This window comes from Typha latifolia, chromosome 8 (assembly GCF_019914945.1).
Source record: "Typha latifolia isolate L0001 chromosome 8, TyphaL0001v2, whole genome shotgun sequence".
Taxonomy (NCBI): domain Eukaryota; kingdom Viridiplantae; phylum Streptophyta; class Magnoliopsida; order Poales; family Typhaceae; genus Typha; species Typha latifolia.
This window is the reverse complement of record NC_133093.1, coordinates 9,534,665-9,555,819: the sequence shown is the minus strand read 5'-3', so window position 1 is coordinate 9,555,819 and position 21,155 is coordinate 9,534,665. Positions and strand designations below refer to the sequence as shown.

General features: G+C 37.7%; 4 protein-coding genes across 14 annotated transcripts; all 4 read right to left on the bottom strand.

Annotated features, from left to right (window-relative positions):
- Positions 1-255: 255 nt before the first annotated feature.
- LOC140793870 (putative pentatricopeptide repeat-containing protein At5g08310, mitochondrial) lies at positions 256-6,957 on the bottom strand. Of its 10 annotated transcripts, XM_073145633.1 has the most exons (10): positions 4,077-6,957; positions 3,927-3,989; positions 3,051-3,309; positions 2,863-2,938; positions 1,834-1,875; positions 1,572-1,680; positions 1,046-1,448; positions 870-927; positions 654-785; positions 256-556 (listed from the first exon to the last, which is right to left on the bottom strand). In XM_073145633.1, the coding sequence occupies exon 1, from the start codon at positions 6,668-6,670 to the stop codon at positions 4,127-4,129; it is 2,544 nt and encodes an 847-aa protein (XP_073001734.1). In that variant the 5' UTR covers positions 6,671-6,957; the 3' UTR covers positions 256-556; positions 654-785; positions 870-927; positions 1,046-1,448; positions 1,572-1,680; positions 1,834-1,875; positions 2,863-2,938; positions 3,051-3,309; positions 3,927-3,989; positions 4,077-4,126. The 10 variants fall into 10 exon arrangements, with proteins under 10 accessions (XP_073001734.1, XP_073001725.1, XP_073001726.1 ...); XM_073145624.1 differs by adding an exon at positions 3,558-3,734 and having other exon boundaries at positions 256-927; XM_073145625.1 differs by adding an exon at positions 3,607-3,734 and having other exon boundaries at positions 256-927.
- Positions 6,958-8,345: 1,388 nt separating this feature from the next.
- LOC140794210 (nibrin homolog) lies at positions 8,346-13,221 on the bottom strand. The gene is made up of 13 exons (XM_073146129.1): positions 13,076-13,221; positions 12,889-12,942; positions 12,539-12,800; positions 12,341-12,429; positions 11,642-11,772; positions 11,329-11,375; positions 11,069-11,177; positions 10,904-10,990; positions 10,359-10,530; positions 9,331-9,743; positions 9,151-9,212; positions 8,966-9,068; positions 8,346-8,863 (listed from the first exon to the last, which is right to left on the bottom strand). The coding sequence occupies exons 1-13, from the start codon at positions 13,110-13,112 to the stop codon at positions 8,807-8,809; spliced, it is 1,623 nt and encodes a 540-aa protein (XP_073002230.1). The 5' UTR covers positions 13,113-13,221; the 3' UTR covers positions 8,346-8,806.
- A 558-nt stretch (positions 13,222-13,779) lies between these two features.
- On the bottom strand, positions 13,780-14,538 carry LOC140794147 (uncharacterized). The gene is made up of 2 exons (XM_073146034.1): positions 14,162-14,538; positions 13,780-14,064 (listed from the first exon to the last, which is right to left on the bottom strand). The coding sequence occupies exons 1-2, from the start codon at positions 14,511-14,513 to the stop codon at positions 13,895-13,897; spliced, it is 522 nt and encodes a 173-aa protein (XP_073002135.1). The 5' UTR covers positions 14,514-14,538; the 3' UTR covers positions 13,780-13,894.
- A 2,004-nt stretch (positions 14,539-16,542) lies between these two features.
- LOC140793240 (uncharacterized) lies at positions 16,543-19,875 on the bottom strand. Of its 2 annotated transcripts, none has more exons than XM_073144608.1 (6): positions 19,703-19,875; positions 19,424-19,591; positions 18,784-18,963; positions 17,687-17,813; positions 17,434-17,547; positions 16,543-16,875 (listed from the first exon to the last, which is right to left on the bottom strand). In XM_073144608.1, the coding sequence occupies exons 2-6, from the start codon at positions 19,583-19,585 to the stop codon at positions 16,760-16,762; spliced, it is 699 nt and encodes a 232-aa protein (XP_073000709.1). In that variant the 5' UTR covers positions 19,586-19,591; positions 19,703-19,875; the 3' UTR covers positions 16,543-16,759. The 2 variants fall into 2 exon arrangements, with proteins under 2 accessions (XP_073000709.1, XP_073000710.1); XM_073144609.1 differs by having other exon boundaries at positions 19,424-19,587; positions 19,703-19,839.
- Between the last annotated feature and the right edge of the window lie 1,280 nt (positions 19,876-21,155).

Here is a 21,155-nt window from a genome sequence, read left to right as displayed (position 1 = left end):
GTTTATTAAACGGGTCATGTTCGTGTTAATACTATCTTAACCCGACCCGAATTTGACCCGACCCGAACCCGACTAACCCGACCCGATTGCCACCCCTACCAGGGACGAAGGATGAGGAGATGCAGTGGGCAAAAACAGGAAAATAGAGATCGACGCGGGGCGGCCTCAAAGCGGCGACGGCGAGCAAGGGGAGCAGAGCGACGGCAACAGGAGAAGGAAAAGAAAACATAGAGGAAGAAGACGACGCCTGCAGCAGAGGAAACCCTCAACGAGGAGAGGAGAATATTCTTACAAAAATGTTGATCGATCAAGGCATACTCTTATAAATCATTTACATTGACATCCAGATGCTGTGAAAATATTCTTCTTTGACAACGATAACACTGATCTCTACCAAATTAAATAGAAGCCTACATGGATTCTTTGCATACCCCTCGAATTGCTTCAAAAAATTTCACCTGGTTCTGCGAGCAATAATGCTGAGCCATCAACCTTACTGATAGTTGTGGTGCACCTCATTAGAATGGTCATGAATGTGACCTTGCGACTCTTGAAACTGTAGTTTGATGGCAGATATTCTCTAAATTTTTACCCATAAATAAAATTGACAGAAGTTGGAATGCAGAAGTACCAGCAGATGCACGTTTCCTTGCCTGCAACATTAGATAGCAGCATTCAGAAAGGACGCACTAATGGATCCCTTTTCATTGTTGAACAGGTCCTCCGCAAGAGCTTCCATTTGTTTGCGCTTCCCCTCCTGCCGTGTGTACTCATTCATTACTTCCCTAATGAATGTGGCCCAACTTTAGAGTCTTCAAATTTAGATGAGCCCAGGAGAGTGGCAAGAGGGAAAATGATCTGGTTCTTACTCATATGGATCTTTTGAAAATGGAATGAGGATCTTGAAACCATTGCCAGACAGTTGCTCTGTAAGTCATTAGAAACCCAACTAAATAGTTTGCAAATTGAAGCATCTGAGCTGAAATGATCACTAGATTTATGGAAAGGTTTTCAATGGTATGTAGTACACTACAGAGCAATTTACCTTTCTAAAGCACTGGAAATTATCAGATCTAACAGGAGCTGGTGTTCTTGATAGTTTTAACAATCAAGTCTTGACTAAATATAATCTCAGAGTTTTCATGTCTGTCAGCAATGGAATCATCATTTTTGTCCTTCCTTTCTATAACCTGAGCATCCTGAACCTTGGTTCGGAAAACCTTTTCTTTATCTGACTCTCCGGAGAGATTAACATTGTTCTCTCTTTCTGCAAGACTTACAGCATCTTCTTTGTCTTTCCATCTTTCAGCATTTTTATCTTCATATTCATATTAAATGTCATATTGAGGTGGAACCGCAATAACACAGAGCAGAGGTTGCAGTACCAATCTCAACATCGGAATCCGCTACTATGGTCTCATCACTGGAGTGCAAAGACAAAACAATGACTGCCAAGAAAATGGAAAAGAGATTAATAGATTAATTTTTCTAGACATGCCAGATTATACCACAGGAAACTCAGATCACCAAAGATATGCGACCCTAGTAAAAACTAGTCAACAAGAAACAACCTTACGTGCTGATCCCAGTATAAATGTGTAGCCAATTAGGCAACTTTCACAAAGTTCAGCATCCGAAGATTTTACATCTGTCCCATCTAGAGGCAAGTTTGGAACATAGCTGTGAAAAAAAGAATCACTAGTAGCTTCACTATTCAAGGTTGATAAATGAATGAAGATGGAGTTTTCTCTCTGCTTATTGAGAAAGATAAAAGTTGCCACTAGAAGTTCACAAGAAATGTTGAATATAATTTTAAACAGGATTGGAACTTACGGAGCACAAGATGGAGTTTCTGTGTATGTTTTTCAGCAAGCACTGCAAAAAAAATAATAATAATGAAATCACATGTGGACCCAAAAATTATGAAGTCTTACATATATATATATAATTGGATTATCCAAAGTGATCACTTTGCTGAACTAAGACTCCATTTCCAAGTTTCAAAAGACAATTACAAAGATTTTAAGCTACAAACTAATGCAAGGAAGGTTATATGTAATAAGCTCATCAATGTCAAAGATGTGAGTATATTTATTAATTTCTAAACCAAAACAACACTCCGAATTTAAACCACTCTCTAGAAACAATCTGTTTTCTAACTAAAACTGCTTCAATGAGCTCAAGCGTCACTGGAGAAGATTCATCAACAAGAACATGTATACAATCATTACTCCACTTATGAGTAGTATATGCACCTAAGAAGAAGTGTTATAAATTATCAACAGCAAGAAAGAACAGCTTACAGAAGTATACCAGTTGCACCTACATTAGGAAGCGGGACAACAGAGAAAGCATTCTGCTAGCCTTTAAGAATACATAAATACCATAATTGATGACAACATCTGACCTTATCAAATAGCAAATACCAAATTGCAAAGATTATTTGGCAAGTCAAAAACAGGGTAGATCCTGGTTCTTCCTACAAAAAATTCTGGAAATGAGGGGGCTCTTACATTGCAAAGAAAGGGCATGACCGATCTAACATAACAATGAGCTGGATTTTAAGTAAGCAGAAGAGCAGAAGCAATTGAGTTTTGCAAGATTAGCATAAAAGAAACCAGGTCAGATTAATCCAAACTCCAATAAAAAGATACCAAGACATGATACATCTATATAGCATTTAAGAATATCTGACACAGAATCAGGGCACCTTGTAATGAAGCAAGTAAGAAAAGACTGCATGCTAAGATATAACTGACAAGCTTAAAAATTGTATATCAGTAATCACAGAGAAAAGAATAATAAGGCACCAATTATAAATGATTGGCAGAAGAAGAGTATACAGGATATAACACCACCGACCAATTAGTGACATGATAGCTTGTAGTGAAGGATCAAATCGACTGGGCATTTGCCGAAGACAGGAATAAAAAACAACCTGTCAAAAATATTGTGGCTGATTAAATTTTCGACACAAAGTACACAACGGATGGTTACTTAAAGTGTGCAACACTAGATGGTGATTGGTCATAGTTAAATCAATCAATCACCTGAAGGTTTCATTATCCATTCCAAAGGCCACTGAGGACCCATCTTTGAGCACCACTTCTTGATCTTTGCGCATATGAGAACTCTCTGCCCCCGATTCTTTGTTAATAGATGTTCAATATTTGGAACGGTCTACGACGAACATTTGAAGGGAAATCCACAGATTCAGTACGTGAAGGTCCCAAGAAACCATCTTGTCAACAATGATCTCCGCATCAACTCGTGATATCAAAGTGTCCATTTGAACAACAACGTCGCAATCTACAAAAGGATATGTGAATTACTAGACCTTTAGACCAAAAACACTATTTGTTGGAAATTACAATGAAGAAACTAAGAAACATAATACTCTCTTTGTTAATCCAGGTCTAGTTGTCAAATCTTAAAAAAAAGGTGATAGGAAATAGAAAATATAGTATATTAGTATGTACATGAACAACAAGAATGAGCACAGATCTACAGCTACATTTGACAAGCTCAATTCTTAGCAGAAGGAATTTGCATTTTACACTTTTAGCAAAAACTTGCAGAGCTACAGAATAGGTGCTGAAGAATCACCAAGCTGCTTTGAACATCCTTTTGTGAGTTATCAGCCACTTGATCCAATAATATCAGTGACTTGAGAGAGAATTGAGACTCCAATTATGCCCCCATGGAGTTTGCAAATTACTTTGCAAGATAATTACCTATATGATTATCATGTCTCAGTACTTCCATCAAGCAATTGCATTAGGTTTGACTTTTCAATAATAGGAACACCATGCCCACTTACTCTACCAAAACAATTAACTGCCCAACACGCAACACAAAGGATTATACTTCTAATTGCTGACATATGAAGATAAAGAAAGTAATTCCTAATTTTCCTTTAAAAATACCTTTGCTGAGGGCAGAAAAGTATTTGCTCTAAGCAGAAACAGTGCCTTGAGGCTGATAGGCTCCTGCAAAAGAAGTCACCTTCAAACAATGTGCATATGGGAGCAACAGGCAAGCAGACAATTCTAGTCCACATTCATAAGGCAACTTACTTTAGTACAAAAGCCTTGAAAGGATTCCATTTTCATTCTAACAGAATATGTCATTTCCTCATATCCTCCATAATGTCATGGATACTATGAATCATTGGCAAGCAGCCTCTTTCAATGAGTATCCTGGTATCAAAAGAAGTATATTCATCTTCATACAATTTGCGAACTGCTTTCTTCATTAGTTGGTACATTTTAGGATCAGCAGAATGATAGTTTTTATTTTGAGCTGCCTCTTTCAAAAGCTCAAAAGCTTCGGCTGTATTTCCTTTCAAAATCAAAGAATTTATTAGCAACAACTGAACAAACATATCTAGCTCAATCCCTTTATCTGTCATCTCATGGTAATAAACCAATGCAAGGTCTGCCATGGAACACTTGCACAGACCATGGATCAGAGCTGTGTAAGTTATCTCATTTGGTGCACAACCATTATCCCTCATTTCCCTCCACAAGACAAGAGCATCTTCAGCTCTTCCAGCACTGCATAAGCCATGAATTAAGCTAGTGTAAGTGATGACGGTAGGTGGCCTTTCTTCATTCATCATTTTCTTAAAGTAATCTAGTGCCTTTTCAATCTTGTTGGCCTTGCACCAGCCATCAATCATCAGATTGTAGGTAACAACAGACGGAATCAGTCCTTTCTCTAATATCTCTTCAAATATATCTTGTGCTTCAGTCAACCTACCAGACTTACAAAATCCATTAATCAAGATATTATGGGCAACCACATCAGGAAGAAAATAACTTGATGACAGGTCTCGAAAGAGTGCCAAAGCATTATCCACTTCTCCAGTCTTGCACATTCCGTCAATAGCAGCAGAATATGCAACCATGTCAGGAAGAAAGCCAATTTTAAGCATGTCACTTAAAAAACCTGAAGCTTTGGCCACTTCACCGGTCCTGCAGAGCTGCTGCACCATCATGGTACAGTGTTTTATCCATGGTACATGCCCTTCAATTCGCATCTCCCTTAGTAAGTCAAGGGAAGTTACTGAATCAATCTTTCTGCAAAGACCATAAAATATTGAGTTGTATGTAAACTCAGTGGGCAACAAACCAAGGCCCTTCATTCTGCTAAAAAGCTCATAAGCATCATCCAGTCTATCCACATTGCACAGCTCGTGGATCAAGTTATTATGCATCAAAAGCTTCCCTCTACAACCTAGTCTGACCATACAATTTAGAAGACTTAATGCCATATCCAGCTTCTTGGTCGTACATAAACCACAAATGACAATATTAAAAGAATCTGAATCTGGGGTAACAGTTCTACTCATATTAACTAACTTTTTCCATGTATCTTCATTTTCCCTTGTTTCTTGCTCATCAAAAGCCACTTCAGAGACTTCTGAATCAACAGGTTTAATCATCACACTTAATAGGTTGTATGCTCTATCTATGCCACCTTGGTTAATAAGCCCATCCAAGATGGCATTATAAAGAGTGATTAGCTCACCAGAATTCAACTTCTGTCTGTTTTCATCAAGCAATTGGCTCACACCTGCGAAGTTCTTTTCTCTACAGAATGCAGAGATCATCGTCCTAAGCAACGGAACATCTGGAGAGATATTATTCTCCTTCATTTCCAAATACAAATCCAAAGCCAGCTTGGACTCGTTCTCCTCAAATAGCCTTTCAATCAAAGCACTGTAAAGCATCAAATCTCCAACAAAGCCTGAATCTTTCATCTTATCAAACATCTCTACTGCCTTAACCACTCTCCCCTGACTAGCAAACCCATTAACTAATCGAATAAATGTCTTCCCACTAGGCCTCATTCTAAGATCCATCATTCTCTCAATCAACTCGCAAGCACTTTCAGCCTTCCCCCACTTGCAGAATGCGACGACAAGAATGGTCATAACATGCTCGTCCACCCACCCTCTCTCGTTCATCCTATTAAATGTTTGCAATACATCCTCCAACATACCGCGATTGCAGTAGCATTGCAAGACTGCCGTCAACGTATACTTATCAGGCTCCCTTCTAGACTCTGCCACCATCTCCTGAAATCTCGTCTCCACCAATTCTACCTGTCCTGCCTTACCCAGAACCTCAAGCAGGCAATTGTAAGTATAAGAATTTGGGATGCAGTTCATTTCCCCAGCATGATCAAACACGAACTCAGCCTCTTCGACCAAATTAAGACTGCCGAGGCACCTGATCAAGAACCCCAACGCACCCGGGGTCATTGGACAGCGGCGGGACACCACCTCCGAAGCCAGATTCTTGAGGTGGGCAATCTGGCGGGTCCGTGAGAGGATTTGGGCCATGGCATTGTAGGTATAGCAGCTGTGGTGGAACCCGGGCTGCCATGAGGCCCAGCGGAAGAATTCGTGGGCAACCCTCCATGATCTCAAGCCCTTTAAGACTGTCTCAACGGTTTCGGGGGTTAGGCAACGACCGAGGTGACGGAGCTCTTCGTTGTCTCGGAGGTGGGATGGTTTGGAGAAAACGTCGAATAGTTGGTGGGCGTAGCGGTTCATAGACAGCGAGGAGTCGAATGGAGAGGAAATGTAGTGGAGATTGGGATTACAATGGAATTTCCTGGGGATGGAGAATAAAGTGGTCATTCTGAGTGCTCGTAGATGCATACTGTGGATAGGAACAGAATAAGATTGGACTTTGGAGTGGACGCGAGAATGGATTAGCTAACAATAAAAAAAAACAAATCAGGGGTGTTCGAGAGAGCCGCCACTAGTGGAGATTGAGGGAGAAAGGAAGAGGTGTGAAAGCGGCGGAGTGAGTGCGAACTAGTGTTGAAGAAGGCTGAGAGAGAAGACGGACCATTGCCGAGACGGCCGACTTCTTTCTTATGACGGATTTGCCCCTCTGGTAGGAAAACTATTCTCCTACTAAGGCAGCGAGTAAGTAATTTAATGTATTGGGTGGGCTATCTCTCCATATAGGCCTCTATTTGTGCATGAAGCCCACTAAGCCGTAGCTTTCTTAGTTATACCAATGACAAACAGTAAAACAGCAGGAGCTTTAAAGTCTTACCGACGAGCACTCTACAAATATTATAATGGGTTCCCCGGAAGTCGGAGTAGAAGAGAGAATCCTATTGGGGTGCAGAGATGAGCGATTTGAGCTCCAGCTTGAGATAGTCGAAACGATTCGGACGCTGGGTTTCAAGCTTTTGTAGCTCTTCTCTCGCCATCGCCACCATCCACGACTCCCAACGACATGGAGGAGGAGCGGAAGAGGTGGGTGAGAACAGAAGAAAATAGGACATTATTACTATTTTTTTTGACTGTCAAGGAGCTGTTTCTAGCTATATATTACTTAACTACCGACCCGTTAGCCGCGTCGGCAGCAATAAGATTACAAAACTCTGGGGGAATGTGACTTAACCGATCGTAATAACTAGATCCGGAAGCCACACTTGCCTTAGTTGCTGCCCAGTCAGCTACAGTATTACCTTCTCTCCCAACGTGAGCAAACATAACTTCCAAACATTCCTTCGCTAGGTTGAGACACTCCTGCACCAAGTTCTTGATTCGCCAAGGACTGTGCTCCACTCTCTGCAAGCATCTGATGGCCTCTTGGCAGTCTGATTCAAAGACCATCCTTCATTCTCTTCCAACTACCCTCAACCCCAGTCTGATTGCCCACAGCTCCATTTGCAAGGCCGAGCTCCCCGGGCAAGGTTCCCACACCGCCTGGATAATGTCTCCCCTTGCGTCTCAGAATACGGGCGCTGCACCTCCTTGGCAGGCGCCCACCCTAAGCGCTCCATCGGTGTTTACCTTTATCCACCCTAGCTGTGGTGGTTCCCATCTCTTGCTGCTTCTCGATCCCTTCTGTTTGCTTTCCTTGATCGTCTGCCTGTGCTCCTTCGCTAAAGCAACTGCCCTTCTCACCGCTACTGTCTCCAAAAATAGGACATTATTAATCAGTGCTTGACAAATTAATGCTGATAGTGGAAGCGATTTGATTTGCCCCAAAGGAGTTTGCTCGTAATGCGCGCGACCAACTTCGGGTTCCAGAGATCATTAGCTCGAGTTTGTAGACATATTTACTTTTCCATACTTCCAATTTCATCCTAAAAGGAAAGGAAAATCATCACCAATTATATATATATACATATATAATCGATCAGTTACTCTCATATTGGTCAATAGTACAAATGGCGAGGATAATAAATTCTAAGCTCTTGTTCTTCTCAAAGTAGAAATAAATGCTAAGCACTTGACTGTAATTTAACCATCATATTAATAAACAACGGCAAATATTAGTGAAGATTAATTCGACTTTTCTCACCCTTGGTTATCGACTCGATCCGAAGAAATGTAACAATTAATCTGCAACACTGGATACAAAGTGGGTAACTTCAAAGAGTAAAGACAAGACAGCACTTCCACACACAAAAAAAATATCTTACAGAAACGTTGATCAAGGCATACTCTTATAAATCATTTACATTGACATCCAAATGACGTCAAAATATTTTTCTTTGACAACGATAACACTGATCTCTACTTAATTAAATAGAAGCCCACATGGATTCTTTGCATAGCCCTCGAATTGCTTCAAAATTTTCATCTGGTTCTGCTAGCAATAATGCTGAGCCATCAACCTTACTGATAGTTGTGGTACACTTGATTAGAGCGGTCATGAATGTGACCTTGCGAATCTTGAAACTGTAATGTGGTGGCTTATATTCTCTAGCTTTTTAGCCATAAGAAAAATGACAGCAGTTGGAATGCAAACACCTTTCAGGTATTTTGTCAGCGACTAGCAAGGAGAGCATGAATAGAAGTACCAGCAGATGCACGTTTCCTTGCCTGAAACATTAGGTAGCAGCTTTCAGATAGGAGATTGAAGAAAGAACAGATGATGCGTGAATGATAGCTTTTCGGTCCTATTAAGGATGCACTAATGGACACCTTTTCATTGTTGAACAGGTCCTCCGCAATAGCTTCCATTTGTTTCCGCTTCCTCTCCTCCCGTATGTACTCTGATGATTCGTTACTTCCATAATCAGATTCCCTGTAGAATGTGGCCCAACTTTAGAGTCTTCAAATTTAGATGAGCCCAGGAGAGTGGCAATGGAAAATGATCTGATTCTTACTTGTATGGATCTTTTGAAAATGGAATGAGGTCCTTGAAGCTATTGCCAGACACAGTTTCTCTCTGTTAGTCATTAGAAACCCAGTTAACTTGTTTGCAAATTGAAGCATCTGAGCTGAAATGATAACTAAATTTATGGAAAGGTTTTCTATGGAATGAAGTACACTGCAGAGCAATATACCTTTCTAAAGCACTTGAAGTTAACCTCTTTTGTGTCAGATCTAACAGGAGCTGGTGTCTTCATACTTCTAACAATCAAGTCTTGACTAAATATAATCTCAGAATTTTCATGTCTGTCAGCAATGGAATCATCAATTTTGTCCTTTCTTTCTATAACCTGAGCATCCTTATCCTTGGGTTGGAAAACCTTTTCCTTATCTGACTCACCGGAGAGATTAACATTGTTCTCTCTATCTTCAAGACTTGTCGCATCTTCTTTGTATTTCCATCTTTCATCATTTTTATCTTCATCTTCATATTTAATGTCATGTTGAGGTGGACCCGCAATAACACGATCAGAGGTTGCAGTATCAATCTCAACATCAGAATCAGCTACTATGGTCTCATCAGTGGAGTGTGAAGATGAAACAATGACTGCAAGAAATTGGAAAAGAGATTAATGGGTTATTTCCTAGACATGCCGGATTAAACCACAGCAAAATCAAATCACCCAGGATATACGACCTATGTAAAACTAAATTTATTGTGACTTGACCTCAGTTCAATGCTGAAAGTCTTACTAAGAAAACTCACAAACTACACTTCATAAAAGAAATAGACAAATAATGAAAGATACTCCTAAAGGCAGAATATTAAAAAAAAAAAACTCTACATTACTGTCAAATTATTTCACGGTACACTTTACAAAGGAAAAGGGCAACACAATGGAAACTCCTGCATTTACATTTATCAGAAAAGGTACAGTAATATCTCCTTTGTACCTGCACTAAATATGTGTATATGCATACAAGCAGAGGAGGTAAAATAACTAGGTACATATGCATCCAATAAGACAACACATTTGTGAGAACAAATGTGTAGTGTGAACATAAAATCAGATTTTCCGAGTACTATTGTATTGATTGCAAAAGGCAGTTCCTCAAATACTCAAAGATTATACTTCCAAGTATATATAAGCTTGTTCAAACAACAGCATTACATACTATACTTAAGTAGGTTTCACAAGCAGTAATGCTCCAGTGTACTTACAAGAAGGAGGTTCAATGACAGCTGCCTCCAAACGTCCAGACAGTATAGCAGCAACCAACTTCAAGTCCGTAACTTTGGGCAAAGAAGATAGCTCACGCAAGTGATTGAATTCCATCATCGATTTTGTAGGAACAACGAGAACTAATTGCTTGTCATCTCCATCTCCCAGAGTCTGGCATTTTAGTAAACAGGAGATAGAAGATAATTTATAAAAATAATGCAAACTATCTGCAAAGAGCCATTAGAAACAGATAAGTAAAATGCAAGGCGATCTTTCCTCTCATGTCCCATATAGGCAAGACCTACAAGCACATGGATGCCTTCTTTTTGTAAAAGAGAAACCTAATACATCTTCTGAAGTTTATTTTATTTTCCCTTATAGATATACTACAGAAAATGGCGAAGGTGTGAATAACTACAATAAGAGAGAACACAAAAAATAATCTCAAATTTCTCTTTCTGATAAATCCACCAATTACTAAAGAAAGAAGCAGTCTTCCTCTTTCTTGATGGGAAAAAGGAAAAAGGGAAATAGTGATTCTAACCTGGCTATTTGAACAGTATTCCTCAACCTGAAGAAACTTTGCTCCTGATACCTCCAGTAAGGAATTAAGCTTCTCTCCAAATTTATACTGCAATGGAATGGCATCATAAAAAAAAAGAATGTACAATCTCCACTTTCATCTTGAAAAAGGAAACAAGAAAACAACCTTATGTGCTGATCCCAAGATAAATGTGTAGCCAACTAGGCAACTTTCACGAAGTTCAGCATCCACAGATTTTACATCTGTCCCATCTAGAGACAAGTTTGGAACATAGCTGTGAAAACAGAATCACGAGTAACTTTACTATTCACAGTTGATGTATGAATGAAGATGGAGTTTTCTTTTTGCTTACTGAGAAAGATAAAGTTGGCACTAGAAGTACAAAAGAAACGTCGAATATAACTTTAAACAGGATTGGAACTTACGGAGCACAAGATGGAATTTCTGTGCGAATGTTCTGTTCGGCGAGCACCTGCAAAATAATAATAGTAATAATAATGAAATCACATGTGGACCCAAAAACTATGAAGTCTTACACAAGAAAATATATTTTTTAAATGAAGTTTGAATTATCCAAAGTGATTACTTTGCACTCCATTTCCAAGTTCCAAAAGGCGATTACAAAGATTTTAAGCTGCAAACTAATGCAAGGAAGGTTATATGTAATAAGATCATCATAGTCAAAGATGTGAGCATATTTACTAGTTTCTAAATCAAAACAGAAATACTAGGAATTACCTTAAACCAGTCCCTAGAAACAATCTGTTTTCTAGCTAAAACTGCTTCAATAAGCTCAAGTGTCACTGGAGAAGATTCATCAACAAGAGCATGTGTACAATCATGACTCCACTTACGAGTAGTATATGCACCTACAAAGTAAAGTTATAAATTATCAGCAGAAAGCAAGATCAGCATACAAAAGGTACACCAGTTGCACCTATGTTAGGAAATGGGACAACAGAGAAAGCATTCTACCAGTCAGCCTTGAAGACTACATAAATAGTTGGGAAGTAAAAAAAAATGGTAGATCCAGGTTCTTCCTACATAAAATTCTGGATAATGAGGGGGCTCTTCCATTGCATAACAGGGTTTTATCTCCTAGTAATATTATGGCCAATCTAACATAACAATGAGCGGGATTTTAAGTGAGCATAAGAGCAGAAGCAATTGAGTTATGCAAGATTATCATGGAGTCAGATTAATCCACACTCCAATAAAAAGATACCAACAATGAGACAAGTATTTGTTATTTAAAAATATCTAAGACTGAATCAGAAGGATACCTTGTTATGAAACAAGTAAAACAAAGACTGCATGCTAAGATACAACTGACAAGCTTAAAAATTGTATATCAGTAATCACAGGAAAAAGAATAATAAGAGAACCAAATATAAATGATTGGCAGAAGAAGAATAAACAGGATATAACATCACCGACCAATAGATATCATGATAGCTTGTAGTGAAGGATCAACTCGACTGGGCCTTCTGCCATGAAGAAAGGTAATGATAGGAACAAAAGACAACCTGTCAAAAAATTGTGGCTGATTAAATTTTCGACACAAAATACGCAAAGGACAGTTACTAAAGATGCAACACTAGATGGCGACTGGTCATACTTAAATCTATCAATCACCTGAAGGTTGCATTACCCGTTCCAAAGGTTACCAAGTCCCCATGTTTGAGCACCACTTCTTGATCTTTGCGCATACGAGAACCCTCTGCCCCCGATTCTTTGTTAATAGATGTTCCATATTTGGAACGGTCTACGATACGAACATTTGAATGGAAATCCACAGACTCAGTACGTGAAGGATCCCAAGAAACCATCTCGTCAACAATGATTTCCGCATGAACTCGTGATATCGAAGTGTCCGTCTGAACAACAACATCGCAATCTACAAAAAGAAACGCGAATTACTAAACCTTTAAACCAAAAACACGAGTTGTCAGAATTTACAATGAAGAAACTGAGAAAGGAGCAACCTTTTCGACCAACTCTGTAGGTTCCCGCCGAGAAGATATAGTACTTCTGAGCTCCTGCAATTTGATCCAAAAGAAAGAGAAAACTTGGTATTCAACATGGATCACGAGCAAAATAATAGGACAAAGCGATAGCCTCCGCAGGATTTGCGCGAAATGTAGAAAAACAAAAAAGATTGGGAAATTTTACCACGAAGCGAGTCGATAGGAAGTAATCCCCAAACCATCCTTTCGAGTGCCTCGTCCCCAGCGGCCCAGCCCCAGGAGAGGAGGGAGACGAGGGCGTAGGAAAAGAGGCTCGGTATTCGTCTCGGCCTCTCGGGTCTCCCCGCCGACCTATTTAAGTTCGGCACCATTTTGAGAAAAGGACTATATCGTGACCATAGGAACAGAAGGGTCCCACCAGATCGACGGTCAATAGGGCTTGGATGCTCGCATGTTCGAAATGTAGATTTTTGAAAATTAATCTCTTTTAGTGTAGTATAAGTTTTAAATCAATCAAACCATTAGAGGATATAAATTTGAATCAATTGCACAATAGATACATAAGAAATACTTGTTTTACCCTCGCTATTCATTAATCAACTTTGCACATTGAGGTGCTTATCAATTCTCACTCCTATAAGGCAGGACCAAATTTCTTTTATCTCGATATCAAGAGTTCGCCTTCTAACAAATAAAACAACATATCTCTAATAACTTGTGCATTCAAACTTAGCGATTTAGGTAGGACATATCACTGTCTCTTATATTGCCATCCACAATAAAACCAAAGCGTGTACATATATATATATATATATATATATATATATATCGCACTCTAGTAAAAAAAGTTCACCAAATCCATGACTTGTATGATAAAGAGGAGGATTTAGCGACTGAGCTAGAGAGTGGCTACTAATGTTGCTCCAAAATGGGAAAAATCGAATGAGCAACAACATACATTATCTCTTATGACATGCATGAATTAAGCAACGTAGAGCCGTTGGTGTTCTCGAATCGATAGTCTCTAGTTGGCCAAGGCGAAGAAGCTCTGTTTCACTTGTCGAATCCTCTTCAAGCAAGCCTCCGCCCGCTCGATCACCATCTCCACCCTATCTTTCGACCCACCCAAACACCATTCTCTCTTTGATTGCTCGTCACCACGACCATCAAACTTCCTCTTCCGATTTGAAGACACTACAAGAGAGATTCCAGTATATGCTCACGAGATGATGCGTGGCAATATAACGTACATATATATTATATACGAAAGACAAGTAGATAAAACGCATACCTTGGGTGGCGGCGGAGGAAGTGGGAGGGAGAGACGTGGGTTCCTCGGAGTAGAAGAGAGAATCCCATTCGGGTGCAGAGATGAGCGATTTGAGCTCCAGTTTGAGATAGTCGAAACGATTAGGATGCTGGGTTTCTAGCTTTTGTAGCTCTTCTCTCGCCATCGCCGCCATCCACGACTCCAACGCCATGGAGGAGGAGGAGAGGAAGAAGAGGTGGGTGAGAACAGAGGAAAAGAGGACATCATTAACAAGTGCTTGACAAATTAATGCTGGCAGTGGAAGCGATTTGATTTGCCCGATAGGAGCTTGCTCGTAATGCGCGCGACCAACTTCGGGTTCCGCGGAGATCATTATCTCGAGTTTGCAGACATATTTACTTTCCCGTACTTTAAATTTCATCTTAAAAGAAAAGGAAAATCATCGCCACTCCTCAGCACTCCATACATACAAACAAATATATATATATATATATATATATATATATATATATATATATATATATATACCATTGTTATAAATTTATTTATAAAACTAAGTGATTTCTAACCCTGGCTCTCGAACACAGGAATTATTAGTACATTTAGCAACTTAAAAGATTACTATAGAAACTAACCCTTTAATTAAAATCCTGAACCATTCAGCAATTTTTTGTATAGAAATACTTTTCTTCCGAAGCGTATTCAAAATCGCTCATAAAGAAAGTAATTTATGTTAAATAAAATTATCTCACGTGAACTATTTAGAATAGTCAAAAACTCTATTGGATGAAGCCAAACAAAACGAAGAGTTTAATCGACTTTGAGTGAGCTTTTTGTAATTTAATTATATTTTATTTACATGCATGATTATAAAAAAAATATAAGCAATCTTACCGATTAAAAATAATAACTCTAAAGCCCCGTTCACTTGTAGAATAAGGGTGGAATAGGCATAAATATTCTATTTTTTAAAATCAAAAGAAGAGGACTAATACTAGTATAAGCTATTGTAATATTTAGTTTAATACTAGAATAAGATATAATAATTACATTTGATGTGATACAAAGTTGACATTAAAATAATAAAATTATATTAAAATTTGGTGATGTTTTAAACCCAATGACAAAAATACCCTTGACTAGATGTTATATAGTAAATAATATGAGGCCTTTCTACTGTGGACTTCCCCGCATTGTGCAGGGTTATAGTGATGGATTATAACCCCGCACTCTAATGTGCAAAGTATTATCCCACACTATGCGAGATTATAACCCTGTACTCGGATGTTCATTGATGCTATTTGGCGACGGTGTCAGAGCGATCATAGGCGAGGACGGAGATGTTGCCTCACTATAAGGAGACGCGTTTGAGGAGGGACAGGGAGGCATGATAGAGAAGGATGAGATCATCGTGGGTGAGGACGATGATGAGGCAAAAGGATGGGGGAAGGGGAGGTTAATGTGATGGTGAGGGCGTCGTGGGCGCCGGGAGAGGAGGCAACAGAGGAGAGAAAGTAGAGGGCCGCAACAGAGACCTTGGGGTTGGGGGAGGAGAGATCGAATCAGAGGCCAAAGATGAGCACGCCGTAGAGGTCGAGAGTAAGGTTGAGCGAGCATAGGAGGTCGAACGAGTTTCTTACGGACGACGAAGAAGGGGGAGCTAATGATCTCATCGTAGGTGGTCTTGGCGACAACAAAGACATCATGGCCGACGGTGGAATGTTAGAGAGCTTGGAGGAGCGCTCTAGATTGCTTGAGGGTATTGGTTACCCCACACCGTGTGGGGTAATACCCTGCACTGTGCGAGTATACGGGGCTGCCTCTGAAGATGAGAAAGAGAGGAGATAGCAACTGTAACTGATATTACTAGTGTGTTGTCATATCAAATAGTATAATTATAATCTTAGATTATTAATAAGTAACTTTTAAAAAATTGTATGGAATAAAATAAGAGAGAATATTGAAATAGTATACTAAAATAAAGTAAGATGTTGTTTAGTTACTACACTAGAATAAGGAGGATTATTCTAAAATAAGCCTATTCCTATTTCACAAGTGAACGCTAAGTAAATTGTAAAAGCCCCACTTGGAGTTATGATCGGTGTTTGGCATAATAATGATCAATTGTAAACTGATAGGAAATTGAGGGCAAAGTAAGAAACTTACCGTGTGATACACAGACACATAAAGGATGTGACAGGGGAAAGCATATAAACACATTGGAAAGGTAAGATAAACTCGTTAAGAGACAAAATGTCTGTAACAAGTCATTCTCAGCTTAGATTTTGTGGTGAAGAGAATGAGACTATTATATGAAAATGAGACTACCGTCAGAAAGCAGAAATAACCAACATGATAAGGAAATTGATTAAATTAAGAATTAGGGGTTAAATTCTATAAGATAACTGCTGAAATTTTCTTTTTTTAAAATAATCTGCTCCTCGCAAAGCTCACTGTACTACAATGGTTTGTAAGAGTACAAGGAATAGTTCCTTTCATAGGGCCCAAAAAAAAAAATCAACCCAAAGGCTGCAATAATGCCCAAGTATAATTCATAATTCAACTAATATACATAATACTTTCTTTAGTTCCTCCTGTTCCTCAATATCTAACATGCTATTAGCGCTGAAAGGAGATAGAGTACGAGCCTGTGTTTGGATCTTTAACAGCTTTGAAGTTGTCAATACTCATTCCAAAACGTCCCAACACTGAATTTCCCATCTCTTTTAGCTTTCCTGTAACAAATTAAATGAAGCTATCCACTTTAGGCCATCAACAATACTAGTGTACAGGCTACACTAGTAGTTTACATGTGAAATTGAAACAAAAAATATTTTCATCCCCCCAAAGCAGTAATGGAAGAAAAATGATACCAATGGAAGCAGTCCAGAGGTTTCTATAATTGAAAAGCATCTGGTATAATGAAGAGAACTAATTTATTTGGAACACAGATATTTTTCATAAATAACAAGTAAAGAAGAAACGCTAAAATAACTAAGGGGGAAGAGGTAACAAGAAACATGATAAAATTAGGCAAAATGCAATACATATATTGAAAAATAAAACATCACATGTGCACTGCATCGGCGATCTTATTTTTCACCAATTATTCAAAATGAACAAACAGTCCTGACCAAGCAATCACCCTCTTTATATTGAGAATATAAACCATCAAAAGTGATTGTCATTAAAAGAAGAACTGGATAGGCATAGATAACCTACAGTTATGTCTTCCAAAAAGTATGTGACAATTCTTAAACAATAAAAAGGAGAAAAATAGGCTAGGAGATTACCAATCATCTCCTCCTTCATCTTTTCTCGCTTTTCAGCTGCTAATGGCTCAAGACGGAGCAATGATCTTCTAGCGTGGTCATTAGAAGGATCCAACTCAATAATTTTCTTCATGTCTGCAAGGAAAATTTGACAGCAACTATCAAAAACATATGAACTAGCACAACAATCCGTACTTCAGGAAATGAGATATTTGAAAGAAATAAATCATAGCAAATGACACAATAATTGAAGAATTGGGAATCCAAAACTCACCAGCAATAGCTTCTTCAAAATGTTCAAGCTTTTCATGTGCTTCTCCCCTTCTAAACAGTGCTTTCGAATATGAAGGATTTAACTCCAATGCTTTTGTGCATTCCTTAATTGTCTCATCATATTTTCCCTGAAAAAGTTTGTAAGAAAAGGATAATAAATGTATAAATAATCTCACCATAAATTATCCAAGCATAATATCTTGAGCAAATTCATCCCTCTCTTCCTAGAGGCATACAACATACTGCACAGCAGCTGAGATCTGGTAATCCTTTGAACTCTATCATTCATGTTGTCTTTTTGTTGAACAATCCTGCTTCTACATAATTTAGTAATGCATATATATTGATCATTAAGACTTTAGATGTACAAGAATGCCTAATCCAGGCTAAAACATCTTATCCTCTAGCAAGGAAACTATGACATGTTTCTCAACCTTACCTATGCAAGTGAACTGAGATAAAGATGAGAGAAACTTGACACGAATTTAATAGCAATGCACCATTATCTTGGAATATGCTGCAAGACTAACAACATACACACTTCTTGAGACCGGAAGATTTCAGTACACAGAGCATAAATAGTTTGTTTGATTATATTACTATGTGCAGAAGGGAGAATGGAGTTGAGTGATGTTCTTTACTCAATTGGTAGAATAAAAATAAAGAGAATTTGAAATGACTAAACAGTGCATTATTCTTCAAGATAAATTGAGGGTTAAGCTGACAGTCACTTGAGTCAATCTGTAACAGATGAAGGCTATGTGGCTAATCAGAAACTAGGGAGAAATGACAAGGTCGATACCTGACAATATAGTCATATTGATCAAAGGCCATAATGAGCCGCAATGAGTGTTGGGATTATGTGATATGTCTCATGTGAACCATATAGATAGGAACGAAAAAAAAAAACTAAAATCGAACAAAATATGGAACTATAGTAGCAGTAGATGATTACTAGAAAAATAGTCATACATCTAATAACTTCAGCCACTTCTATTGGACACTTTTTTGTACTTATGGTAATAACAACCAATGCAATAATCTAGAATACTATAGATTATTATTCCTATACATATAGGAAGTTAGAGGAGAACGTACCAACTTTGAGAAGCATATGGCTCGGTTCGCATGGCACATGGAACGAATTTCTTCTGACGATTCCACTTCAGAAGCAATATGTAAAGCAAGTTCATATTGTGATAATGCATCGTCATACTCCCCAGCACTGAAAAGCCTGTTTCCTTCTGCCTTTGCATCATTTGCTTGATTTAAAGCTTTCTGCCACAAAAAGAGAAAACCAAAGAAAAAAAAAGTCAATGGAAGCTCAATACTTCTCCAAAGCATGTCTGACGATAAGACCAATACAGAATAAGGTTTAAGGACATCGTAAAAAGTTCAAAACTTGTGAGCAGTTAAAGAAAATTACAATGACAAGACTAGATTTGAGAACTACATGGTTCATCAATTTTACGCAACAAACTTGAAACTTAATCGACCAGGCAGCAAGTTCCAAATGCTAAGCAAATCGATACTAGAGAAAAGATTACAGTTTTAGGTTAGAATTTTGTGACAGTTTTATAACAAATAATCCCTATAACTTTCCTAGTAGAAGAACAAACATTCGAAGAGCAAACTTATCAAATTAGCATTAATACAGTTCAAGGAGATCACTCCTAGTGCTTCGACTATGATTGCAAAAATAATTTTTTAGAATATGAAGAGATCAACAGGACTAGACCTCTCGCATCTGCTCATCGGTAAGAGCATCCTCGAAGGATTCCTCATCGCTTTCGGGATCTTCCCCCCTTGGAGCCACGGATTCCATTGGAGCCGTCGACTCGGAAGAACTCTTCGCTACTTCGATCTCTACAGCATGTGGCTCCGCTTCGATAATCACCATATCTGCCTGCGAACCAAAAAGCAATCAAATCACCGGCATAAAGAAGAAAAACGCACCACGATAAGAAATCAATTGCAAGAAGAAGGGAGATAGAAAGACCCGAGAGCAATCCTTTACCGATCGAATCGTAGAAGATTAGGATTTATGGGTAATTTGTTCAGATCGTTGAAGAGACTGCAGACGACGGAGCTACGCGAGGATCTCTCCGCTTGTTGGGTCTTACAGAGGCTTCGAGAGAGCTAACAATCGTCCCGGGATGGCAAGCGTTTGAGTCGAGCCTGATGTATCCCACCGTCTCGTATTGAACCGATTAAAAACCAGTCGAAATTTTCACTTTACATCCTATAAATTTTTTAATATCAAACCAACCCTTTTATTTATTACTAAATTGAAACGGTTAGAATTTTAGTTTTTTTCTTTTTTTTTTTAGAGTTTTAGTTGGATTAACGAAACCACCCAAATTATCAAGATACCTCATTATAACAAATATAATAAAGGGGAATTTATATTTTACCCGCCTAAATTCACTTCATTGCCTATATTTACATTTGTGCCACTGTTATACCGAAATTTAAGCTCTTATTTTTGCCATTATATTTGGCCAAACCAAAAGAAAAAGATTTCAAGATTAAAGATAAAATTACAAAGAATTGAATAAATTTTTTAATACATTTAAAATAATACCAATGGGATTTTAGATGACAAATATATAATAAAAATATATATTGATCATCTTATCAATATTATTGTAGATGTGTTATTAAGCTTATTTAATCGCCTATAATTTATATCTAATTAATAGCTTTAAATTTGATCGATGAATTAATTAAATTTAATAAAAAAATACTTCTTTCTTACTGTAGAGGTAATTATTTATTAATCGATTCGATGAAGATATAACAATTAAGATCTTTAAGGGTATAATAGAAATGCAATAAATTTAGAAGATATTATCCGTTCAATAGTTAAATATTATTATTTAAATATATTATCTTAATAATTTATCAAGTAAAAGACATATATATTCTTAAGCGGGAGTAATATATATATATCATAATAAGAGTATTGATATCTTTTTATAATTAACTTCATGAAAGTTTAATTAAATTTTATCTATTTGATACTTTTTTTACTATTTACATAAATCTCTCCTTAGATTAAGATTATTTAAATTAAATTTAATAACAAAGATAGATAATCACATTTAAATTAAAGTCTATCTCCAAAGAATCTAATTTAAATAGTTTAATATTAAATAATATATCATATAATTAAGAAATAATTATATTTAAGAGAGAAAAATTTTAATGAAAGAAAAGAACCTCTAATCGGAGAGTTAGGCCTATGTAATCAAATTGTTTTGACTAATATGTCAGTTTTTAACGTAATATGGTTTTCGAAGTGAGAAATTGGTACTTTGTGTGAAAACTGACTATTATAACCGTTAAATTAAAATTATAAATTTTAGAAAAGTATTAAAGTATTTACCAAAAAATAATGATTGCACTTTAGTATTGATCACGAGAAGGTGAAGTACATAAATAAAACTATAGAAGGTGAGAAGTATTGA